General features: G+C 43.3%; 1 protein-coding gene across 1 annotated transcript in view; it reads right to left on the reverse strand.

Moving 5' to 3' along the window:
- Positions 1 to 665: 665 nt before the first annotated feature.
- Positions 666 to 23187, reverse strand: part of MOGS (mannosyl-oligosaccharide glucosidase) — a 179827-nt gene continuing 157305 nt past the window's right edge. Inside the window, exons 4-5 of the mRNA XM_053704404.1 lie at positions 4895 to 5076; positions 666 to 4792 (exon numbers count right to left, since the gene is read on the reverse strand). Of these exons, the coding sequence (XP_053560379.1) occupies positions 3031 to 4792; positions 4895 to 5076 (1944 nt within the window). The 3' untranslated portion in view covers positions 666 to 3030. The remainder of the gene's footprint in view (positions 4793 to 4894; positions 5077 to 23187) is intronic.

The following is a 23187-nucleotide window of genomic DNA, read 5'->3' on the forward strand; positions in this document are numbered from 1 at the left end:
CTTGCAGCCCAGTGCATTGTTGTGGCACTGTATCGATTCCAGAAGCGGTGGATTAACTTGAGCAAGCCACCCAGGGTCTAAGGGTTTTAGGCGCAAGGGTTTTCGCCAAGGCTTGCAATGGAGGTAATACAGAACAGGTGTTTCACACGACCGCACACATGAGCTCCTCCTCCGGATATCCTCATATTATGTGATTTTTTTCAAAATGAAACAATCTTACCGGAATCTCTGTCGTGGGACACACAGCCTCTCAAGTTTGACAGTCTTGTACCATCGCTCCTGACATGAACTTGAGTAATAGAAGCAGGCATTGAAACTCGTCAACACTGATTGCTTTGGAGCTGTTAATACGAGTCTGGATGGGTTCACAGAAAGACTCTCCCTGCATCTCCAGACCCTAACATTCGTCAATGCTCTCACTGAGAGGCTGACAAGACTACTTAAAACTCCAGTCCCATTCCGAAGGGTACTACCCTCCATAAGAGACTACTCGGAATCTTCGGCACTTCTCTGCCATCCTCCTGTGACAAAAGGAAAAGAATGACTGGGATATGAGGGAAGTGGGGGGAAGTATTTAAGTTTTTGGCTGCGGTGTCTTTGCCTCCTCCTGGTGGCCAGGTTCTGTATTTTCCACAAGTAAGGAATAAAGCCGTGGACTCTCCTCATATTAAGAAGGAAAGAATCTGTATTTAGTTCAAATGGAAAATGATTAGCAATAATGTCATCAGCAGATAAAAGCACAAAAGTAAAACATGGCAGGTTTGTCTGAGAAGGCCTTTAGATAATGCTAAGCATGCGAGGAGCAGAATAGAAGGAGACCATAAGGACAAGGTACTAGGGGACTCTGGGTGACATAAATAGCAGTGGGACAGCAGTACAAGTCGCATACACTTGTCATTCAGTATTGGGAGGGGACAAACCATGGGGAGGTGACATGAATAGCAGACAGACAGCAGTGCAAGCCACATACACTTGTTATTCATTATTGGGAGGGGACAGATTGTGGGGAGGTGACATGAAAAGCAGACAGAGAGGAGTGCAGGTCACATACACTTCTCATTCATTATTAGGGAGGGTACAGACCATGGGAGGTGACATGAATAGCAGAGGGACAGCAGTACAAGTCACATACACTTGTTATTCAGTATTGGGAGGGGACAGACCATGGGTAGGTGACATGAATAGCAGACGGACAGCAGTACAAGTCACATACACTTGTCATTCATTATTGGGGAAGGAACAGACCATGGGAGGTGACATGAATAGCAGAGGGACAGCAGTACAAGTCACATACACTTGTTATTCAGTATTAGGAGGGGACAGATAATGGGTAGGTGACATGAATAGCAGACGGACAGCAGTACAAGTCACCTACACTTGTCATTCAGTATTGGGAGGGGACAGACTGTGGTGAGGTGACATGAATAGCAGAGGGACAGCAGTGCAGGTCACATACACTTGTCATTCATTATTGGGAGGAGAAAGATTGCGGGGAGGTGACATTGGGTGACTAATAGCAGAGGGACAGCAGTGCAAGCCAGATAAACTTGTCATTTAGTATTGGAAAAGGACAGACCATGGGGAGGTGATATGAATAGTAGAGGGACAGCAGGGCAAGTCTTATACACTTGTCATTCAGTATTGGAAGGGGACATACTGTGGGGAGGTGACATGAATAGCAGATGGACAGCAGTGCAGGTCACATACACTTGTCATTCAGTATTGGGAGGTGACATGAATTGCAGAGGGACAGCAGGTGCAAGTCAGATACCCTGCCCTTTACCTCAGTGATACTCAGCAGAGACCACTAACCAGGAAAGATTAAGCAGTCCCCCCTGTCCGTCATAATCAGCAGTGGCTATTTAGCCTGTGGAAATGAAGCTGTCCTACCTTGTCCTTCAACTCGGTCATAATCAGCAGTGGCTATTTAGCCTGTAGAGATTAAGCTGTCCTACCCTGTCCCTCACCTTGGTCATAATAAGCAGTGTATATTTAGCCTAGGGAGATTAAGCTGTCCTACCCTGTCCCTCACCTTGGTCATAATAAGCAGTGTATATTTAGCCTGGGGAGTTGAAGCAGTCCTCCCCTATCCCTCACCTTGGTCATAATTATCAGAAACCGTTAGTCTGGGAAGATGAAGCTGTCCTACCCTGTCCCTCACCTTAGTCATAATCAGCAGTGACTATTTAGCCTAGGGAGATTAAACTGTACTACCCTTTCCCTCACCTCTGTCATAATCAGCAGTGGTTATTTAGTCAGGGAAGATTAAGCTGTCTTACCCTGTCCCTCAACTCGATCATAATCAGCAGTGGTTATTTAGCCATGGAAGAAGAAGCTGTCGTACCCTGTCCTTCACCTCAGTCATAATCAGCGGCGACTATTTAGCAGGGGAGGATGAAGCTGTCCTACCCTGTCCCTCTCACCTTGGTCATAATCAGCAGTGGCTGCTTAGCCTGGGGAGATGAATCTGTCCTACCCTTTCCCTCACCTTGGTCATAATCAGCAGTGACTATTTAGCTGGGGAAGATGAATCTGTCCTACCCTTTCCCTCACCTTGGTCATAATCAGCAGTGACTATTTAGCTGGGGAAGATGAAGCTGTACTGAAGAATTATTCCAGCCCAACATGTTAAATTAGTACATCTTAGAGAAATCAGTACAGCCAAACAATTTTAGTCATTACTCCTAGACCGTGATAATGACCAAAGGACCTCCTGGATAAGGAGCAACCTTACCCTACTTCCTCAGACATTTTAAGCATTATAAGAGAAATTTCAGCATATGGCAGAATCAACCGTAAATGCCTTCCAGCCTTGTTCAGCACCATCTATGAGGAACTTACAGTCAAGAGGTACCATCCCTGCAAACCATTGTCCTCTTAGTCACAAACTAAACCTCAGTGTAAATAGCAAACAGCTATGTGCACCCAGCTCCCTCAGCAAATGTTATAGAGGACCACCCAATGAAGGAGGAGCAATTATGTGACCCCCCTTTAGTAACCAGTGAATGGGAATTAACTCTGTCCACTCTTTCAATATTCCTCAGCCATGATCAGTACTATCAAAGAAGACCATCCTGTAAAAGGGAAGCAGCCCTGCCCATGGCCAGTTTGGTCATTATACTGTTCCCATAGGAAGCCAGTCTCCTTATACTGCCGGTACAGGTTGGAAAGAAGGTTTTCACGCAGTTCCCTATACAAGCGTGTTGCCCTTTCCTGATGAGGCCCCTCTCTTAAGCTGTAGTAGTGCAAAGCTCTTACTGCCAAGTAATTGATGTTCATCCAGATGGGTCCCCTCCAGTAGGGGGCATCATGTTCTGTGTTATGTTTTAAATAGAGGGTGCTACTCTTGGACAATGAGCGAAGGCCATAGGGAGACCATACCTTGTCAGTATCACGCAGCTGTTCAAGCAAGCGGCCAAGCCGTGGTGAATCAGGGGAAAGCACCTGGAGGAGGAAGGGAAAAAGGGAAACATAGCCAAGAGCTCTGACATACTGCAACTTTGGGGGCTTCTTCACTACCCTGACAAGCTGAGGTGGTGGGAGACTGCGGGGGTCCTGCCCAGGTGCTGGCTGCAGTCTTTGCCACTCTAATGCTACATTCTGTGTATGGTTCCCATAATCTGCATATGCCCCAAGCTTCTCAGACCAATGGAGTCTGTCAAGCAAAGTATTATCTGTCAATATGCGATGGCCCTCATGGTACAACCCTCCATCATGCCCTAAATGCTCAAAGATGTCCCCCATTACTTCAGAAGCAAGTGCCATCCAGCAGCGCAAATCAACATGCCGCTCATCATCAGAAGGGTGAGATGCTCGAGGATAATCATCTAAGCCAGAAGTCAGAGTCTTAGGATTCAGGAAACGCAGGGAATCCTTGTCTCTTCCACGCCAACGGTAGGTGTGAGGGAGTGGTCCTGCCTGTGTTATGTTAAACCAGTTATACCAGGTCTGGAGGCGAGATAGTGCACGTTGCAGAAATTGGAGTCGGTCTCCAGCAGCACTGTCTGTAGACAACAACTGTTGCAGAGCCAGGAACATGGTTGGTGGGTTTGCATTTTCATCCCTCTGAACCACAAATTCATCAGGTACTTTGCTACGAGCCTCAGAGCCTAGAATCTGCTCTCGTGGAATCCATCCATCAGAATTCATTAGATCCAGCCAGTGCCCTAAAGACTGCCAGGCCAAGGCTGGATCCCAACGTGCAATCAAAAGCAGATGGAAGCCCTCATCCCACAAGAAGCCCCGTGGGAAAAAGGAACGGGATGGGACAGCTGTGTAGAGAGGGGCTGCTGGGTAAAGCACTGGTTCCGGATTGTGTTGTGACTGAACCAGTGAACTACCATAAAAGTAGCCCATCCCACCCAGCATGTTGGATAGGGCAGCCTGTGCAAAAGCCACCTGTTCAGGAATAAACCCTTTCTCCTCCAGTCGAAAAGTGTTTCTAAAACGTTCCTCCATAGCCCTGTGGTGCTTGCCCAGCAAATCGCTCAATGCCTTGCCTGAGAGGGGCCCCGGCCGATCGTGAAAACTGTCTGACTCAAACAGGACCTCGACTTGAAAGGGAAGCTGGAGAGTGAGCTGGTGGACCACTAGCTGAGAGTGGGCGGGTAGAGGTGGGGCACCTGGTGCAGGTGCTGGGGGGAGGTAGACATCCAGACCAAAGTATCGTCTCTTCTTGCTGTTGGCAGAAACCCCATCTGGAAGAGGGTGAGTGAAGCGATCCTTTAGGCTGCTGCGTACAACGTCTGTCAGAAGATGAAGACCAGGACAAACAGTGCTGAGATGGTTATAGCTGTCAAGGAGATATGGAAAAAACAGGAACAAATTATGTTTAGGGTCACAGAGAGCAAGATGGAGAAAAAATGGATAAATGGATAGAAAGGTGGGCAAATACCTCACGTAACCTCCACTGCCCTGTGGTTCTGGAAAGCGAATAGTGAAACCGCCTAGCTCCTCGGATGTTCCTGTGATCTGGGTGAGTTGATTTCTTCCCTCAACATGGGGTGTCAGTGATCCCTGACCATCAGTGGCGACATAAAACATGATAGAGACCAGTTGCCCTGGAAGAGCCGAGGTCTGCAAGAAGGGGAAAGAAAATGTACAAGAAGGTTAAACACAGAACTTAACAGGGAGCACACAGAGTACAGGCTGTTACTCTAGTGACCATGGGCCACATTATCTAAACCTCGCAATTTCAGATGTGGTTTTTCTCACGACCCTTGCAGGGGCTGCCCTGGTGGAATTATAGTAAAGAAAGCGGCAGTCCCTGTGAGTGGTGAGATGTCTCCTATTGAAAGTAATGGAGCTCACTGGAAAGGGACGCTTTGCTCTGTAGAGTGAAGTTAGCAGTGAGCACTTCTGCAGCCAATATAAATCATTTACGCTGCTTTCTGAGTATAGCATCATACAAGCGATTATATTTTCATATGCATGTGTTTGTCTATTATGGTTATAAGTATTTTGAGAAAAGCTCGCCACATTTTAGTTGGCAAGAAAAAACTGAGATCTGTAGTGCAAAAATCTTTAACAGAATTAGGCTGGGATTAGAGAAACATTTTAAATATGCCCATTATGGCCTGCACATTTTACAAAAAAACATTTTGTATTTTGCATTTATAAATACGAATTTCTTGCTTTTTTGCGTATGCGGTGTAATTTACGATTTACACTGTGCATAGTTAATACTATTTATTCCTGTGTAATTTAAATACAAATTTTAAGTTTTTGATAAAAACAAAATTTATGCTTACCCGATAAATTATTTTCTTTCCTGGCATGGAGAGTTCACAAATCAATTCTAATTACTTGTGGGAATTCAACTCCTGGCCACCAGAGGAAGCAAAGAACACCCCAGCAAAGCTTTAAGTATCCGTACCACTTCCCATAATCCCCCAGTCATTCAGCCGAGGAAATACGGAAAGAGAAGAGGAACACCAAGGGTATAGAGGTGCCTGACGTTTAAGAAAACTAAAAAATAATCAGCAGTCTTGAATTTAGACAAGGGCGGGTCGTGGACTCTCCATGCCAGGAAAGAGAAGAATTTATCAGGTAAGCAAAAATTAAGTTTTCTTTCCATTGGCATGGAGAGTCCACGAATCCATTCTAATTACTAGTGGGAACCAATATCCAAACTAGAGGACAGAATGGAAAGGGAGGGAGAAACAAGACAGGCGGACCTAAACTGAGGTAATGAATGTAATGAGGACCAAGTGGCTGCTTTGCAAATTTACTTCACAGAAGCCTAGTTTTTAAAGGCCCTGGAAGAAGAGACAGCCCTAGTTGAATAAGCTGTAATCCTCTCAGGAGGCTGCTGTCCAGCTGTCTCATAGGCCAACCGAATAACACTCCTTAACCAAAAGGAAAGAGTAGTTGACGTGGCCTTCTGGCCCTTACGTTTGCCAGAAAATACTACAAAAAGGGCAGAAGATTGACGAAAATCCTTAGTAACAAGATATATCGAATGTGGCGGAGCTGTGTCACCTCAGGGGATGCAAGCTGCTCTTTTACCTCGGTGAAACCTGCCTTCTTTCACCTCCAAGATAAAAAGCTCACAATGGTGTAGCACATTTCAAATAAAATGGTAGGCGCACAAACAGGTCATACTGACAGGATTTCAGTTTTAAATTATCCTTTTATTAAAACCATCACAAGGGTATCTGCAGATTGTATTAAAATACAGCTCAAAGCGTTTCGGCAAAACAAGCCTTTCTCAAGAGCATAAAATCAATATATGTCAAAGCAAGTTGGAGTAGCTCTTGAGAAAAGCTTGTTTCTGGATACAGTCTGGGAAAACCAGGGCTGGCAGCGAGCATCTGAAGGGAAGTGCTAACATAGCTTTATACTTTATTGCTATTTATAAGTTAAAAGAAAACTTTCCAAGACAACAATCTTGATAAAGCTCTGTATAGAGCGAAACGCGTCGAGCTGTGTGACTTATCTGCAAACTTCAAAGTGAAGAACTACCATCTTTGCCAAGCTGAGATTAAGATTGTGGCTGTATAACCCGGGTTATCTTTTTAACTTTTATCTCTGCGTATCACAATACTATTGCCTTATAACTGCTCAAGTTATACCGCACCTGCATTCATGGCACTAAGTGCAGGAACTTTCTGATATACTATTTGGCAAATAAGGAACTGTAAACTTAGGGCTGTCAAAAATAATCGTCACACCGATGCATCACGATGCAGCAGTGAATGATTCTGCATCGATGCAGTGAAAGATCTTAATCGATTCCGGGTCAGTGACGTCATGGGCAGGGGATTCGGTATGTGAGGAAATGGGTCTTGTACTGTCAGTTTCCTGTTTTACTCATTGCTCCGTTTTTAAACTTCACTGTTGTTATGGAGCCACAATATAAGCCTTTCCAAGCCGCCTCCTCCCCTGTATGTCAGTTTGTTTATTTTTACTGTGAGTTTGGTTTGCCCTCCCTTCACTGACTGCTGCTTTATTTAAAGGGACAGTCTACACCAGAATTTTTATTGTTTTAAAAGATAATCCCTTTATTACCCATTTCCCAGTTTTGCATAACTAACACAGTTATATTAATATACTTTTAACCTCTGTGATTATCTTGTATCTAAGCCTCTGCAAATTGCCCCTTTTTTCTGTTCTTTTGACAGACTTGCAGTCTAGCCAATCAGTGCCTGCTCCCAGATAACTTCTTGTGCACGAGCTCAGTGTTATCTATATGAAATACGTGAACTAACACCCTCTAGTGGTGAAAAACTGTTAAAATGCAATCTGAAAGAGGTGGGCTTCAAGGTCTAAGAAATTAGCATATGAACCTCCTATGTTAAGCTTTCAACTAAGAATACCAAGAGAACAAAGCAAAATTGGTGATAAAAGTAAATTGGAAAATTGTTTAAAATTACATGCTCTATCTGAATCATGAAAGTTTATTTTGGCCTAGACTGTCCCTTTAATACTATTGGTATTGGTAGTACTAGCAGTCAGTGCCTATCACTGTTCTACGTAGTGCAATATTGTGCACGTCAGAGAGACGGTAGCCAGTGTCACAGGAATTCATATAATCCCTCTGAATTAGCTGCTGATAACGTAGAACAGCGATAGGCACTGACTGCTGCTAGTAATACCAATAGTATTAAATAAAGCAGCAGTCAGTGAAGGGAGGGCAAACTCACAGTACTTGCAATAAAAAAATAAACAAACTGACATACAGGGGAGGAGGAGGCTTGGAAAGGCTTATATTATATAAAGACAGGTGACATAGAACAGGCAACTCCCAGATAGGCACCATTAACCCCATACATGCCAGGCGAGTCTGACAGGGAACTCCTGTGATTCAGGGAAGTCCTGTGATTCAGGACTTGCTGTGCACACTGCGCATATATCTGACCCAGAGAGCATTAACAATAGACCTCCTCTCACACACAAATGTTCCGGTCAGGAATTTTTACGACACCTATCCTAAAGAGCCGACAGCAGCCTCATGTAAACAGTGAATCTTTTCTTGTATTATCGATTCACTGTTTACTGTTGCGGTCTCTGCTGCATGTTTCCTCTCTGTCAGAACCCTAGCCCAAACGAGCATTTGAGGGTTGCTGTAAAACTTTTGACTTACTGTATCTAATAGAAACCCTCAAATGCTCGTTTGGGCTAGGGGTCTGACAGAGAGGAAACATGCAGCAGAGACCGCAACAGTAAACAGTGAATCGATAATACAAGAAAAGATTCACTGTTTACATGAGGCTGCTGTCGGCTCTTTAGGATAGGTGTCATAAAAATTCCTGACCGAAACATTTGTGTGTGAGAGGAGGTCTATTGGTAATGCTCTCTGGGTCAGGTTTCAGATGTCTGCATGTACTCCGTGAGAATGTTTCAGTGAGTACACTGCTGCTGGTTTTCCTTTGTAAAATAAATCTACAGATACATTTCTGTGCATATTGTAGTATTATGTTTATAAGTGCTCTTCCATCTTACACAGTTGTTTAAAAGATTATTATATATATATACACACACACACACACACACACACAATATATATATATATATATATATAAAATATGGAATAGAACAAGATCATGAAAATCATGGGCAGTAATCGTGATACATCGCGATGCATCGTAGAATCGAATCGTATCGAATCGTTACAATGATAATCGTAATCGAATCGTGAGACAAGTGAAGATGCGCAGCTCTATCTAAACTTACACATTAAATTTCCAGATCTGACCTTTGACCAAGGAGTGTGACGTCAGACCCCAAGACACATGCGGCGTTGCCGACTCACAAGCTACGAGTGTAACCGACACTGTAAGGAAAACAAGGTAACTCTTACCCAAGGTGTCCTGTAAAAACCCGTACTATAGAGACTCTTGTTCTGAACAATCAGAGGATTTGAAACAATACGGCTTAACCTCTTGTTTCCAAAAACCTCTATGAAGTGACTAACACTGAGCCCTACAGATACGGAATGTTAAAAACATTGAACTGTGTGTAATTAATAATACATAACTCTGATATAAGCTTCTGGCAATAGTATCTGTATATCTCTTATTAATTTTTGATTTTAATAATTCTGGGGAGACGTCCCGTAGTTCATGTGTAGCTTATGATTTTTTCCTTTCGACTCATATATACTTTGTTTTAAGCTCTTTTAGAAGATTTTAAATAAATTCTATCAATATTTTCATCTAACGTTCCAGTCTAACTCATCTTTATAAATATATTTACCAAAGGATTGGTTACACAATTAATAGTGTTAATATTGTTATTAGTTTAAGTTTTTATGTGAATATTCACACAATACCCATATATTTATAAGAACCATTATACACTATCACCTAATATTTTAGTTACCACTATTTTAGCACTACTATATATATTCAATATCTGATTATTACACACTATACACTGTAACTTTTAAGAAAATTCTTTGTAATTATTACTTTCTTTTATATATAAACACCAAATTTATTATAATCATCAATTTGCACTTTATATTTTTCACTGAACCTATTGTAGGAAAGCACTTTACACTTTTTTGTACTAAACAAAATATCCGTCTATATTAATTTTTTGTTAAGATTCCTTTAGCTGTTGTTAGCGCCCTCACTCTCAACACATAACCAAGTAATCTGCTTCCCAGTTGTCCACACCTGGGATGTGAATGGCCGAAAGGTGGCAGTTGTGAGACTCTGCCCACAGAAGAATGCGAGAAACCTCCTTCATCGCTAAGGAACTCTTTGTTCCTCCCTGATGATTGATATAAGCCACTGATGTGATGTTGTCCGTTTGGAATCTGATAAAACCGACAGAACTCAGATGAGGCCATGCTATCAAGGCATTGTAAATTGCTCTCAATTCCAAAATGTTTAATAAAAGGACAGATTCCTCCGGAGACCAGGTCCCCTGAGCTCTTAAGGGACAACAAACTGCTCCCCAGCCGGAAAGGCTGGCATCTGTAGTCACAATCTCCCAAGATGATCTCAAGAAGCACGCAACTTGAGACAGATGATTCTGACAGAGAAACCAGGAGAGAGAATGTCTTGCCAGTATGTCTAGGACTATCCTTTGAGAGAGGTACAAATGGTCTCCGTTCCATTGTCTGATCATGCATAACTGTAGAGGTCTCAGATGGAAGCGAGCAAAAGGAATAATGTCCATGGAGGCCACCATGAGACCAATTACTTCCATACACTGTGCCACTGAGGGACGGACAGAGGACTGAAGAGAAAGGCAGTCGGAAAGAAGTTTGAACTTTCTCACTTCTGTTAAGAAAATCTTCATCGAGATTGAGTCTTTAATTGTGCCTAAAAAACAGACCCTGGTATTTGGAATCAAATAACTCTTGTCCAGATTCACCATCTACCCATGAGCGGAGAATCAACAACAGAGAATCCGTATGGGATTTTGCTAAATGAAAAGATGGCACCTGAACCAAGATATCGTCCAGGTATGGCGCCGCCGCAATTCCTTGAGACCTGGCCACTGCCAAAAGAGCTCCTAGAACCTTTGTAAAGATTCGGGTAGCTGTCGTTAGACCGAAAGGAAGAGCTACAAACTGAAAATGTTAGTCCAGAAAGCCAAACCGAAGATATTGAAAATAATCCTTGTGGATAGGAACATGAAGGTAAGCATCCTTCAGGTCGATGGTGGTCATGAACTGACCCCTCATGAACTAAAGGGAGGATGGAATGAATAGTCCTCCATTTTGAAAGACGGAACCTTGAGAAATTTGTTGAGGGATTTTAGATGTGAAATAGGTCGAAAAGTTCCCTCTTTCTTTGGAACCACAAACAGATTGAAATAAAATCATCGGCCTTGTTCTGGCAGAGGAACCGGAATGATCACTCCTAGAGAGGAGAGATCCTTGACACAATATAAGAATGCCTCTATTTTTTCCTGGTTTGAGGATAGTCTTGACAGGAGAAATCTGCCTCTTGGAGGCCAAGATTTGAAACCTATCTTGTATCCCTGAGAGACCACTTCCACTGCCAAGGATCTGGAACATTGCGAATCCAAGCCTCTTGAAAAAGAGAAAGTCTGCCCCATACCTGATCCGATCTCAAATCGGGAGCGGATTCATCATGCTGATTTGTTCTCAGTAGTAGGCTTCTTGGACTGCTTGCCCTTGTTTCAAGGTTGTTTTGGTCTCCAGGAAGTCTTGGTCTGTTCAGGGTTGGAAGGAGAGGTTGCGAAAGGAACGAAAATTAGAATTTTGGCGACCCTTAGGTCTAGTCTTCTTATCTTGAGGAAGAAAAGCCTATTTTCCACCCGTGACAGTGGAAATGATTGCATCCAGACCTAAACTAAACAAAGTCTTCCCCTTAAAAGGAAGAGACAGGAGTCTAGACTTGGAAACCATGTCTGCCAACCAAGACTTTAGCCACAAGGCTCTGCGAGATAGGATGGCAAGACTGGAAGTCCTGGATCTCCTCCACAGTAGTCTCCTCCAAAATTATTTCAGATAAGGAGTCACACCAATATGAGGCCGTGCCAGCGACCGCCGCCATACTAGCCACCGGTTGCCATAGCAAACCTTGGTGAAGGAAAATCTTTCTTAAGTACCCTTCCAATTTCCTATCCATGGGGTCCATAAAAGAGGTACTATCCTCCGGAGGAAACACAATTTATGCTTACCTGATAAATTTATTTCTCTTGTGGTGTATCCAGTCCACGGATCATCCATTACTTGTGGGATATTCTCATTCCCAACAGGAAGTTGCAAGAGGACACCCACAGCAGAGCTGTAATATAGTTCCTCCCCTAACTGTCATAGCCAGTCATTCGACCGAAAACAAGCCGAGAAAGGAGGAACCATAGGGTGCAGTGGTTACTGAAGTTTAAATTTAAAAATTACTTGCCTTAAAATGACAGGGCGGGCCGTGGACTGGATACACCACAAGAGAAATAAATTTATCAGGTAAGCATAAATTGTGTTTTCTCTTGTAAGGTGTATCCAGTCCACGGATCATCCATTACTTGTGGGATACCAATACCAAAGCTAAAGTACACGGATGAAGGGAGGGACAAGGCAGGAACTTAAATGGAAGAAACCACTGCCCGTAAAACCTCTCCCCCAAATATAGCCTCCGAAGAAGCAAAAGTATCAAATTTGTAAAATTTTGAAAAAATATGAAGCGAAGACCAAGTCGTCGCCTTGCAAATCTGATCAAAAGAAGCCTCATTTTTAAAGGCCCAAGTGGAAGCCACAGCTCTAGTGGAATGAGCTGTAATCCTTTCAGGAGGTTGCTGTCCAGCAGTCTCATAGGCTAAGCGGATTAAGCTTCTTAGTCAAAAAGAAAAAGAGGTTGCCGAAGCCTTTTGACCTCTCCTCTGTCCAGAGTAGACAACAAACAAAGCAGATGTTTGACGAAAATCTTTAGTAGCTTGTAAGTAAAACTTTAAAGCACGGACCACGTCCAAATTGTGTAACACAAGGATGGAACAACAATCTCTTGATTGATATTCTTGTTAGATACCACCTTAGGTAAGAACCCAGGTTTGGTACGCAGGACTACCTTATCCGTATGAAAAATCAGATAAGGAGAATCACATTGTAAGGCAGATAGCTCAGAGACTCTACGAGCCGAGGAAATAGCTACCAAAAAAAAGAACTTTCCAAGATAAAAGCTTGATATCTATGGAATGAAGAGGTTCAAACGGAACTCCTTGAAGAACCTTAAGAACCAAGTTTAAGCTCCATGGTGGAGCAACAGGTTTAAACACAGGCTTGATTCTAACTAAAGCCTGACAAAATGCCTGAACGTCTGGAACATCTGCCAGACGTTTAACTAGCTGACAATCCTTTTTCCAAACCTTCTTGGAGAAAAGATAATATCCTAGCAATCCTGACCTTACTCCATGAGTAACCCTTGGATTCACACCAATAAAGATATCTACGCCATAACTTATGGTAAATTTTCCTGGTGACAGGCTTTCGTGCCTGTCTTAAGGTATCAATAACTGACTCGGAGAAGCCACGCTTTGATAAAAACACAATTTATGCTTACCTGATAAATTTATTTATCTTGTGGTGTATCCAGTCCACGGATCATCCATTACTTGTGGGGATATTCTCATTCCCAACAGGAAGTTGCAAGAGGACACCCACAGCAGAGCTGTAATATAGCCCCTCCCCTAACTGTCATAGCCAGTTATTCGACCTAAAACAAGCCGAGAAAGGAGGAACCATAGGGTGTAGTGGTTACTGTAGTTTAAATTTAAAAATTACCTGCCTTAAAATGACAGGGCGGGCCGTGGACTGGATACACCACAAGAGAAATACATTTATCAGGTAAGCATAAATTGTGTTTTCTCTTGTAAGGTGTATCCAGTCCACGGATCATCCATTACTTGTGGGATACCAATACCAAAGCTAAAGTACACGGATGAAGGGAGGGACAAGGCAGGAACTTAAATGGAAGGAACCACTGCCTGTAAAACCTTTCTCCCAAATATAGCCTCCGAAGAAGCAAAAGTATCAAATTTGTAAAATTTTGAAAAAGTATGAAGCGAAGACCAAGTCGCCGCCTTGCAAATCTGTTCAACAGAAGCCTTATTTTTAAAGGCCCAAGTGGAAGCCACAGCTCTAGAGGAATGAGCTGTAATCCTTTCAGGAGGCTGCTGTGCAGCAGTCTCATAGGCTAAGCGGATTAAGCTTCTTAGCCAAAAAGAAAAAGAGGTTGCCAAAGCCTTTTGACCTCTCCTCTGTCCAGAGTAGACAACAAACAAAGCAGATGTTTGACGAAAATCTTTAGTAGCTTGTAAGTAAAACTTTAAAGCACAGACCACGTCCAGATTGTGTAACACAAGGATGGAACCACAATCTCTTGATTGATATTCTTGTTAGATACCACCTTAGGTAAGAACCCAGGTTTGGTACGCAGGACTACCTTATACGTATGAAAAATCAGATAAGGAGAATCACATTGTAAGGCAGATAGCTCAGAGACTCTACGAGCCGAGGAAATAGCTACCAAAAAAAAAAAAAAAGAACTTTCCAAGATAAAAATTTGATATCTATGGAATGAAGAGGTTCAAACGGAACTCCTTGAAGAACCTTAAGAACCAAGTTTAAGCTCCATGGTGGAGCAACAGGTTTAAACACAGGCTTGATTCAAACTAAAGCCTGACAAAATGCCTGAACGTCTGGAACATCTGCCAGACGCTAGTGCAAAAGAATAGACAGAGCAAAAATTTGTCCCTTTAAGAAACTAGCTGACAATCCTTTTTGCAAACCTTCTTGGAGAAAACATAAAATCCTAGGAATCCTGACCTTACTCCATGAGTAACCCTTGGATTCACACCAATAAAGATATCTACGCCATACCTTATGGTAAATTTTCCTGGTGACAGGCTTTCGTGCCTGTATTAAGGTATCAATAACAGACTCGGAGAAGCCACGCTTTGATAAAATCAAGCATTCAATCTCCAGGCAGTCAGCCTCAGAGAAATTAGATTTGGATGGTTGAAAGGACCCTGAAGTAGAAGGTCCTGTCTCAGAGGCAGAGACCATGGTGGAAAGGATGACATGTCCACTAGATCTGCATACCAGGTCCTGCGTGGCCACGCAGGTGCTATCAGAATCACTGATGCTCTCTCCTGCTTGATCTTGGCAATCAGTCGAGGGAGCAGAGGAAACGGTGGAAACACATAAGCCAGGTTGAAAGACAAGGGCGCTGCTAGAGTATCTATCAGTGTCGCCTTGGGATCCCTGGACCTGGATCCGTAACACGGAAGCTTGGCATTCTGGCGAGACGCCATGAAATACAGTTCTGGTTTGCCCCAACGGAGAATCAGTTGTGCAAATACCTCCGTATGGAGTTCCCACTCTCCCGGATGAAAAGTCTGACGACTTAGAAAATCCGCCTCCCAGTGCTCTACACCTGGGATATGGATAGCTGATAGGTGGCAAGAGTGAATCTCTGCCCAGTGAATTATTTTTGAAACTTCTAACATCTCTAGGGAACTTCTTGTTCCCCCTCGATGGTTGATGTAAGCTACAGTCGTGATGTTGACCGACTGAAATCTGATGTACCTCAGAGTTGCTAACTGAGGCCAAACCTGAAGAGCCTTGAATATCGCTCTTAGTTCCAGAATATTTATTGGAAGGAGAGACTCCTCCTGAGTCCACGATCCCTGAGCCTTCAGGGAGTTCCAGACTGCAACCCAACCTAGAAGGCTGGCATTTGTTGTTACAAAAGTCCAATCTGGCCTGCGAAGGTCATACCTTTGGACAGATGGACCCGAGATAGCCACCAGGGAAGAGGATTCCTGGTCTCTTGGTCCAGATTCAGTTGAGGGGCCAAATCTGTGTAATCCCCGCTCCACTGACTGAGCCTGCATAGTTGCAGCGGTCTGAGATGTAAGCGTGCAAACGGCACTATGTCCATTGCCGCTACTATTAAGCCGATTACTTCCATACACTGAGCCACCAAAGGGCGCGGAATGGAATGAAGAACCCAACAGGAATTTAGAAGCTTTGATAACCTGGACTCCGTCAAGGTAAATTTTAATTTCTACAGAATCTATCAGAGTCCCTAGAAAGGAAACTCTTGTGAGTGGGGATAGAGAACACTTTTCCTCGTTCACTTTCCACCCATGCGACCTCAGAAATGCCAGTACTACGTCCGTATGAGACTTGGCAATTTGGAAGTTTGACGCCTGTATCAGGATGTCGTCTAAATAAGGGGCTACTGCTATGCCCCGCGGCCTTAGGACCGCCAAAAGCGACCCTAGAACCTTTGTAAAGATTCTTGGGGCTGTAGCTAATCCAAAGGGAAGAGCTACAACTGGTAATGCCTGTCTTGAAAGGCAAACCTGAGAAACCGATGATGATCTTTGTGTATCGGAATGTGAAGATAAGCATCCTTTAGATCCACTGTAGTCATATATTGACCCTCCTGGATCAGTGGTAGGATGGTACGAATAGTTTCCATCTTGAACGACGGAACTTTGAGGAATTTGTTTAAGATCTTTAGATCCAAAATCGGTCTGAAGGTTCCCTCTTTTTTGGGAACCACAAACAGATTTGAGTAAAAACCCTGTTCCTCCTTTGGAACTGGATGGATCACTCCCATAACTAGGAGGTCTCGTACACAGTGTAAGAATGCCTCACTCTTTATCTGGTTTGCAGATAATTGTGAAAGGTGAAATCTCCCTTTTGGGGGGGAAGCTTTGAAGTCCAGAAGATATCCCTGGGATATAATTTCCAACAAAATCAGGAAACAAGCCAAGCACCAATGAGTAAAAATAAAACTTAGAACTTTATTTATGACATTTAAAAGGAGAATTTAAGCGGTAGAGAGTATGGGTAACCCCCAAAAAAGACTTTGGGGATTAGTCGCAGCATTTGGGGTACTGCAGGATAACTCCAGTACGCCCCTGATACTTTGAACACGCCCCTGGCCCGTGCCGGTGTGGACACGCAGGATACGTCACTATACTGGGCGTTCATTGGACAGGAGTCGGGTGTGACATGTTGGATACGCTACGGAATTGGTTTGTTTGAACAACCGAGCGCTACAAGCCACAGGTACTCCCCGTCTGCAGAAGGACGCCGCTCGATCCGCGGTGGTGGACAGACTGAGGTCTGGAAGAGCGTGCGAATAACTGGTGAGATATGTTTAGCTTCTCCTGTTTTATTCCTGGGGTGATATAAAGCCGTGGAGTGGTGTTTGAACTGTTGATTGAAGACATTTTTGTTATATTGGGAGCGTGCATTACGGAAAGGTTTATAGAACTGGATACTTTATCTTTATTCGTTCTTACTATCATCTGGCGGTTGTAGGTACAAAGACATTTAACCTCTATCAAAGAAATGCAAATTGGGCATGAATTGGAATATGTCAACAGTTTACTTATGAATCCTAAGGTGTAACTACTTGATAAAATCCAGAGGTTCACATTTAAAGTTTGTGTTTCCGGTCTAAACCACAGTGGGGCTTTATATAAAGTCTAGTTGGGACTCTCTTTTTTGTTTTATATAATTTCCAACGCCCAGGGATCCTGAACATCTCTTGCCCACGCCTGGGCGAAGAGTGAAAGTCTGCCCCCTACTAGATCCGTTACCGGATAGGGGGTCGTTCCTTCATGTTGTCTTAGAGGCAGCAGCAGGCTTTTTGACCTGCTTACCTTTTTTCCAGGTCTGGTTTGGTCTCCAGACCGACTTGGATTGAACAAAAGTTCCCTCTTGTTTATTATTAGAGGAAGTTGATGCCGCACCTGCCTTGAAGTTTCGAAAGGCACGAAAATTGGACTAACTGTAAAGACAAAAAAACACAGAGCGCAAACCTCTCTGAACGTAAAAACAGTTTAATGAAATACACAGCATAAAAAAGGACAAGTGCAAGCACAAACGTACATAACATAAAAAAATGCAAGCATAAAATATCACCACTCGGCAGTAGTACAGCTGGGCACAAATGAATGTCCGTCACACTTTGTCACACCGGGTCTTTCCACCGGCTGTCTTTCACTCGGCTGTTGGAACTGTCTGCTATGGTAAAACGGTCCAAGCCGGAATTCCAAAAGGTGACCGGAAATCGAAAATCGAAAAGGCAGAGGTAGATTCACAGAATCCTAACAGTGGTAGGCTACTGTAATGTAGCTCAGTATTTCTTGGTGCACTAAAGCTCTACGCGTTTCGTCGGGTTACGACCCGACTTTTTCAAGAGAATGTCGTTATCCTAAATTTGGCTCCTATTTGAACCAAGCGGGCTGGGACACGCCTCTGAAATGTAACGATCTGATAGGTCGATTTGTGCTGACAGTGCTCAGTCCATGGATAAAGGAAGTCCCACATATGACCATACAGAGAAAGGTTACAAATATATCTAAAAAAATACAAAAATAAAGGCGAGTCAGAGCATAATATACTGATTACAGGACCGCCATTATAAAGTAATGTATATGAGGAAAATTCATTTGATGTGTTAGTATTAAAAACGACATGCCGTGCATACTTCACATTAATTGATATTAATAAAATTCATAAACATACACAGAAATACATAGGGAATACATAGAAAAAAAGGAGAATTTTTTTAAAAACAATTAATAATCTCTTGATAAGAACTTTAAGCGTACATTAAAAACTGTATATAAATCTAAAACGTCAATACATATATATATAGACAGCATATTAATCTAAGACATAAAAGACATGAGTTAAAGAGTGCTGACCCCAAAAAACATCGTTTCCCAAAGTATTATTATAATTTAACCACAGAGTATGAGGCATGAAAGAAATAAGTATTATGTATTATACCCCACTACTAAGGACAGGGTGCAGATGGTTTGATGTAAGCATTTATTTTCACATAAAAGCCTGTAGATCCAGGTCTATATTTAGACCTTTAGAATTATCAGTATTGAGGGTTCTGAGTTCATGAATCCAAAAAGGTTTCACGTTGTCTCAGACTCCTCAATCTATTATTGGAGCAATTAGGAGGAATCCAATCAAGTATCATGACCTTTAGGCTCTTGTTGTTAGCCTCATGAAACTGTTTGAAATGGAAGGGTACACTGTGATTTTCAATTTTATTTTTAATATTCCCCAAATGTTCGTTGAACCTACTCCTAATCATTCTTTTTGTTCTACCTATGTAGTAACAATTGCAGTCGCATATGAGGAGATACACCACAAAATTAGATGTACATGAAAAACAAAATTTATGCTTACCTGATAAATTCATTTCTCCTGAAGTGTGGTCAGTCCACGGGTCATCATTACTTCTGGGATATTATCTCCTCCCCTACAGGAAGTGCAAGAGGATTCACCCAGCAGAGCTGCTATATAGCTCCTCCCCTCTACGTCACCTCCAGTCATTCGACCAAAGGACCAACGAGAAAGGAGAAGCCCAAGGGTGTAGTGGTGACTGGAGTATAATCCAAAAATTTTTTTTAGCCTGCCATAAAAAACAGGGCGGGCCGTGGACTGACCACACTACAGGAGAAATGAATTTATCAGGTAAGCATAAATTTTGTTTTCTCCTGTTAAGTGTGGTCAGTCCACGGGTCATCATTACTTCTGGGATACCAATACCAAAGCAAAAGTACACGGATGACGGGAGGGACAGGCAGGCTCTTTATACGGAGGGAACCACTGCCTGAAGAACCTTTCTCCCAAAAACAGCCTCCGAAGAAGCAAAAGTGTCAAATTTGTCAAATTTGTAAAAAGTATGAAGAGAAGACCAAGTTGCAGCCTTGCAAATCTGTTCAACAGAAGCCTCATTCTTAAAGGCCCAAGTGGAAGCCACAGCTCTAGTAGAATGAGCTGTAATTCTTTCAGGAGGCTGCTGTCCAGCAGTCTCATAGGCTAATCGTATTATGCTACGAAGCCAAAAAGAGAGAGAGGTAGCCGAAGCTTTTTGACCTCTCCTCTGACCAGAATAAACAACAAACAGGGAAGACGTTTGACGAAAATCCTTAGTTGCCTGTAGATAAAATTTCAGGGCACGGACTACATCTAGATTGTGTAGCAGACGTTCCTTCTTCGAGGAAGGATTAGGACACAAAGATGGAACAACAATCTCTTGATTGATATTCCTGTTAGTGACCACCTTAGGTAGGAACCCAGGTTTAGTACGCAGAACTACCTTGTCTGAATGAAAAATCAGATAAGGAGAATCACAATGTAAGGCAGATAACTCAGAGACTCTTCGAGCCGAGGAAATAGCCATTAAAAACAGAACTTTCCAAGATAACAACTTGATATCAATGGAATGAAGGGGTTCAAACGGAACACCCTGTAAAACATTAAGAACTAAGTTCAAACTCCATGGCGGAGCAACAGTTTTAAACACAGGCTTGATCCTAGCTGAAGCCTGACAAAAAGCTTGAACGTCCGGAACTTCTGACAGACGTTTGTGTAAAAGAATGGACAGAGCTGGAATCTGTCCCTTTAAAGAACTAGCGGATAACCCCTTTTCTAAACCTTCTTGTAGAAAAGACAATATCCTTGGAATCCTAACCTTACTCCATGAGTAACTCTTGGATTCGCACCAATATAAGTATTTACGCCATATTTTATGGTAAATCCTTCTGGTAACAGGCTTCCTAGCCTGTATTAAGGTATCAATAACTGGCTCAGAAAACCCACGTTTTGATAAAATCAAGCGTTCAATTTCCAAGCAGTCAGCTTCAGAGAAGTTAGATTTTGATGTTTGAATGGACCCTGGATCAGAAGGTCCTGTTTCAGAGGTAGAGACCAAGGCGGACAGGATGACATGTCCACTAGATCTGCATACCAAGTCCTGCGTGGCCATGCAGGTGCTATTAGAACCACTGATGCTCTCTCCTGTTTGATTCTGGCAATCAATCGAGGAAGCATCGGGAAGGGTGGAAACACATAAGCCATCCCGAAGGTCCAAGGTGCTGTCAAAGCATCTATCAGAACCGCTCCCGGATCCCTGGATCTGGACCCGTAGCGAGGAAGCTTGGCGTTCTGACGAGACGCCATGAGATCTATCTCTGGTTTGCCCCAACGTCGAAGTATCTGGGCAAAGACCTCTGGATGAAGTTCCCACTCCCCCGGATGAAAAGTCTGACGACTTAAGAAATCCGCCTCCCAGTTCTCCACTCCCGGGATGTGGATTGCCGACAGGTGGCAAGAGTGAGACTCTGCCCAGCGAATTATCTTTGATACTTCCATCATTGCTAGGGAGCTTCTTGTCCCTCCCTGATGGTTGATGTAAGCTACAGTCGTGATGTTGTCCAACTGAAACCTGATGAACCCCCGAGTTGTTAACTGGGGCCAAGCCAGAAGGGCATTGAGAACTGCTCTCAATTCCAGAATGTTTATTGGAAGGAGACTCTCCTCCTGATTCCATAGTCCCTGAGCCTTCAGAGAATTCCAGACAGCGCCCCAACCTAGTAGGCTGGCGTCTGTTGTTACAATTGTCCAGTCTGGCCTGCTGAATGGCATCCCCCTGGACAGGTGTGGCCGATAAAGCCACCATAGAAGAGAATTTCTGGTCTCTTGATTCAGATTCAGAGTGGGGGACAAATCTGAGTAATCCCCATTCCACTGACTTAGCATGCACAATTGCAGCGGTCTGAGATGTAGGCGTGCAAAAGGTACTATGTCCATTGCCGCTACCATTAAGCCGATCACCTCCATGCATTGAGCTACTGACGGGTGTTGAATGGAATGAAGGACACGGCATGCATTTTGAAGCTTTGTTAACCTGTCTTCTGTCAGGTAAATCTTCATTTCTACAGAATCTATCAGAGTCCCCAAGAAGGGAACTCTTGTGAGTGGAAAGAGAGAACTCTTCTTTTCGTTCACCTTCCATCCATGCGACCTTAGAAATGCCAGTACTAACTCTGTATGAGACTTGGCAGTTTGAAAGCTTGAAGCTTGTATCAGAATGTCGTCTAGGTACGGAGCTACCGAAATTCCTCGCGGTCTTAGTACCGCCAGAAGAGTACCCAGAACCTTTGTGAAGATTCTTGGAGCCGTAGCCAATCCGAATGGAAGAGCTACAAACTGGTAATGCCTGTCTAGAAAGGCAAACCTTAGATACCGGTAATGATTTCTGTGAATCGGTATGTGAAGGTAAGCATCCTTTAAATCCACTGTGGTCATGTACTGACCCTCTTGGATCATGGGCAAAATTGTTCGAATAGTTTCCATCTTGAACGATGGAACTCTTAGGAATTTGTTTAGGATTTTTAAATCCAAGATTGGCCTGAAAGTTCCCTCTTTTTTGGGAACTACAAACAGATTTGAGTAAAACCCTTGTCCTTGTTCCGACCGCGGAACTGGATGGATCACTCCCAGTAATAAAAGATCTTGTACGCAGCGTAGGAACGCTTCTTTCTTTATTTGGTTTGTTGACAACCTTGACAGATGAAATCTCCCTCTTGGGGGAGAGGATTTGAAGTCCAGAAGGTATCCCTGAGATATGATCTCTAACGCCCAGGGATCCTGAACATCTCTTGCCCAAGCCTGGGCGAAGAGAGAAAGTCTGCCCCCTACTAGATCCGGTCCCGGATCGGGGGCCCTCGATTCATGCTGTCTTAGGGACAGCAGCAGGTTTCCTGGCCTGCTTGCCCTTGTTCCAGGACTGGTTAGGTTTCCAGCCTTGTCTGTAGCGAGCAACAGCTCCTTCCTGTTTTGGTGCAGAGGAAGTTGATGCTGTTCCTGCTTTGAAATTACGAAAGGAACGAAAATTAGACTGTCTAGCCCTAGGTTTGGCTTTGTCCTGAGGCAGGGCATGGCCTTTACCTCCTGTAATGTCAGCGATAATCTCTTTCAACCCGGGCCCGAATAAGGTCTGCCCTTTGAAAGGTATATTAAGCAATTTAGATTTAGAAGTAAGATCAGCTGACCAGGATTTTAGCCACAGTGCTCTGCGTGCCTGAATGGCAAATCCGGAATTCTTAGCCGTAAGTTTAGTTAAATGTACTACGGCATCTGAAATAAATGAGTTAGCTAACTTAAGGGCTTTAAGTTTGTGTGTAATCTCATCTAGTGTAGATGATTCAAGTGTCTCTTCCAGAGACTCAAACCAAAATGCTGCTGCAGCCGTGACAGGCGCAATACATGCAAGAGGTTGCAATATAAAACCTTGTTGAACAAACATTTTCTTAAGGTAACCCTCTAATTTTTTATCCATTGGATCTGAAAAAGCACAGCTATCCTCCACCGGGATAGTGGTACGCTTAGCTAAAGTAGAAACTGCTCCCTCCACCTTAGGGACCGTTTGCCATAAG

The sequence above is a fragment of the Bombina bombina genome, chromosome 2 (assembly GCF_027579735.1).
Source record: "Bombina bombina isolate aBomBom1 chromosome 2, aBomBom1.pri, whole genome shotgun sequence".
NCBI classification, from domain to species: domain Eukaryota; kingdom Metazoa; phylum Chordata; class Amphibia; order Anura; family Bombinatoridae; genus Bombina; species Bombina bombina.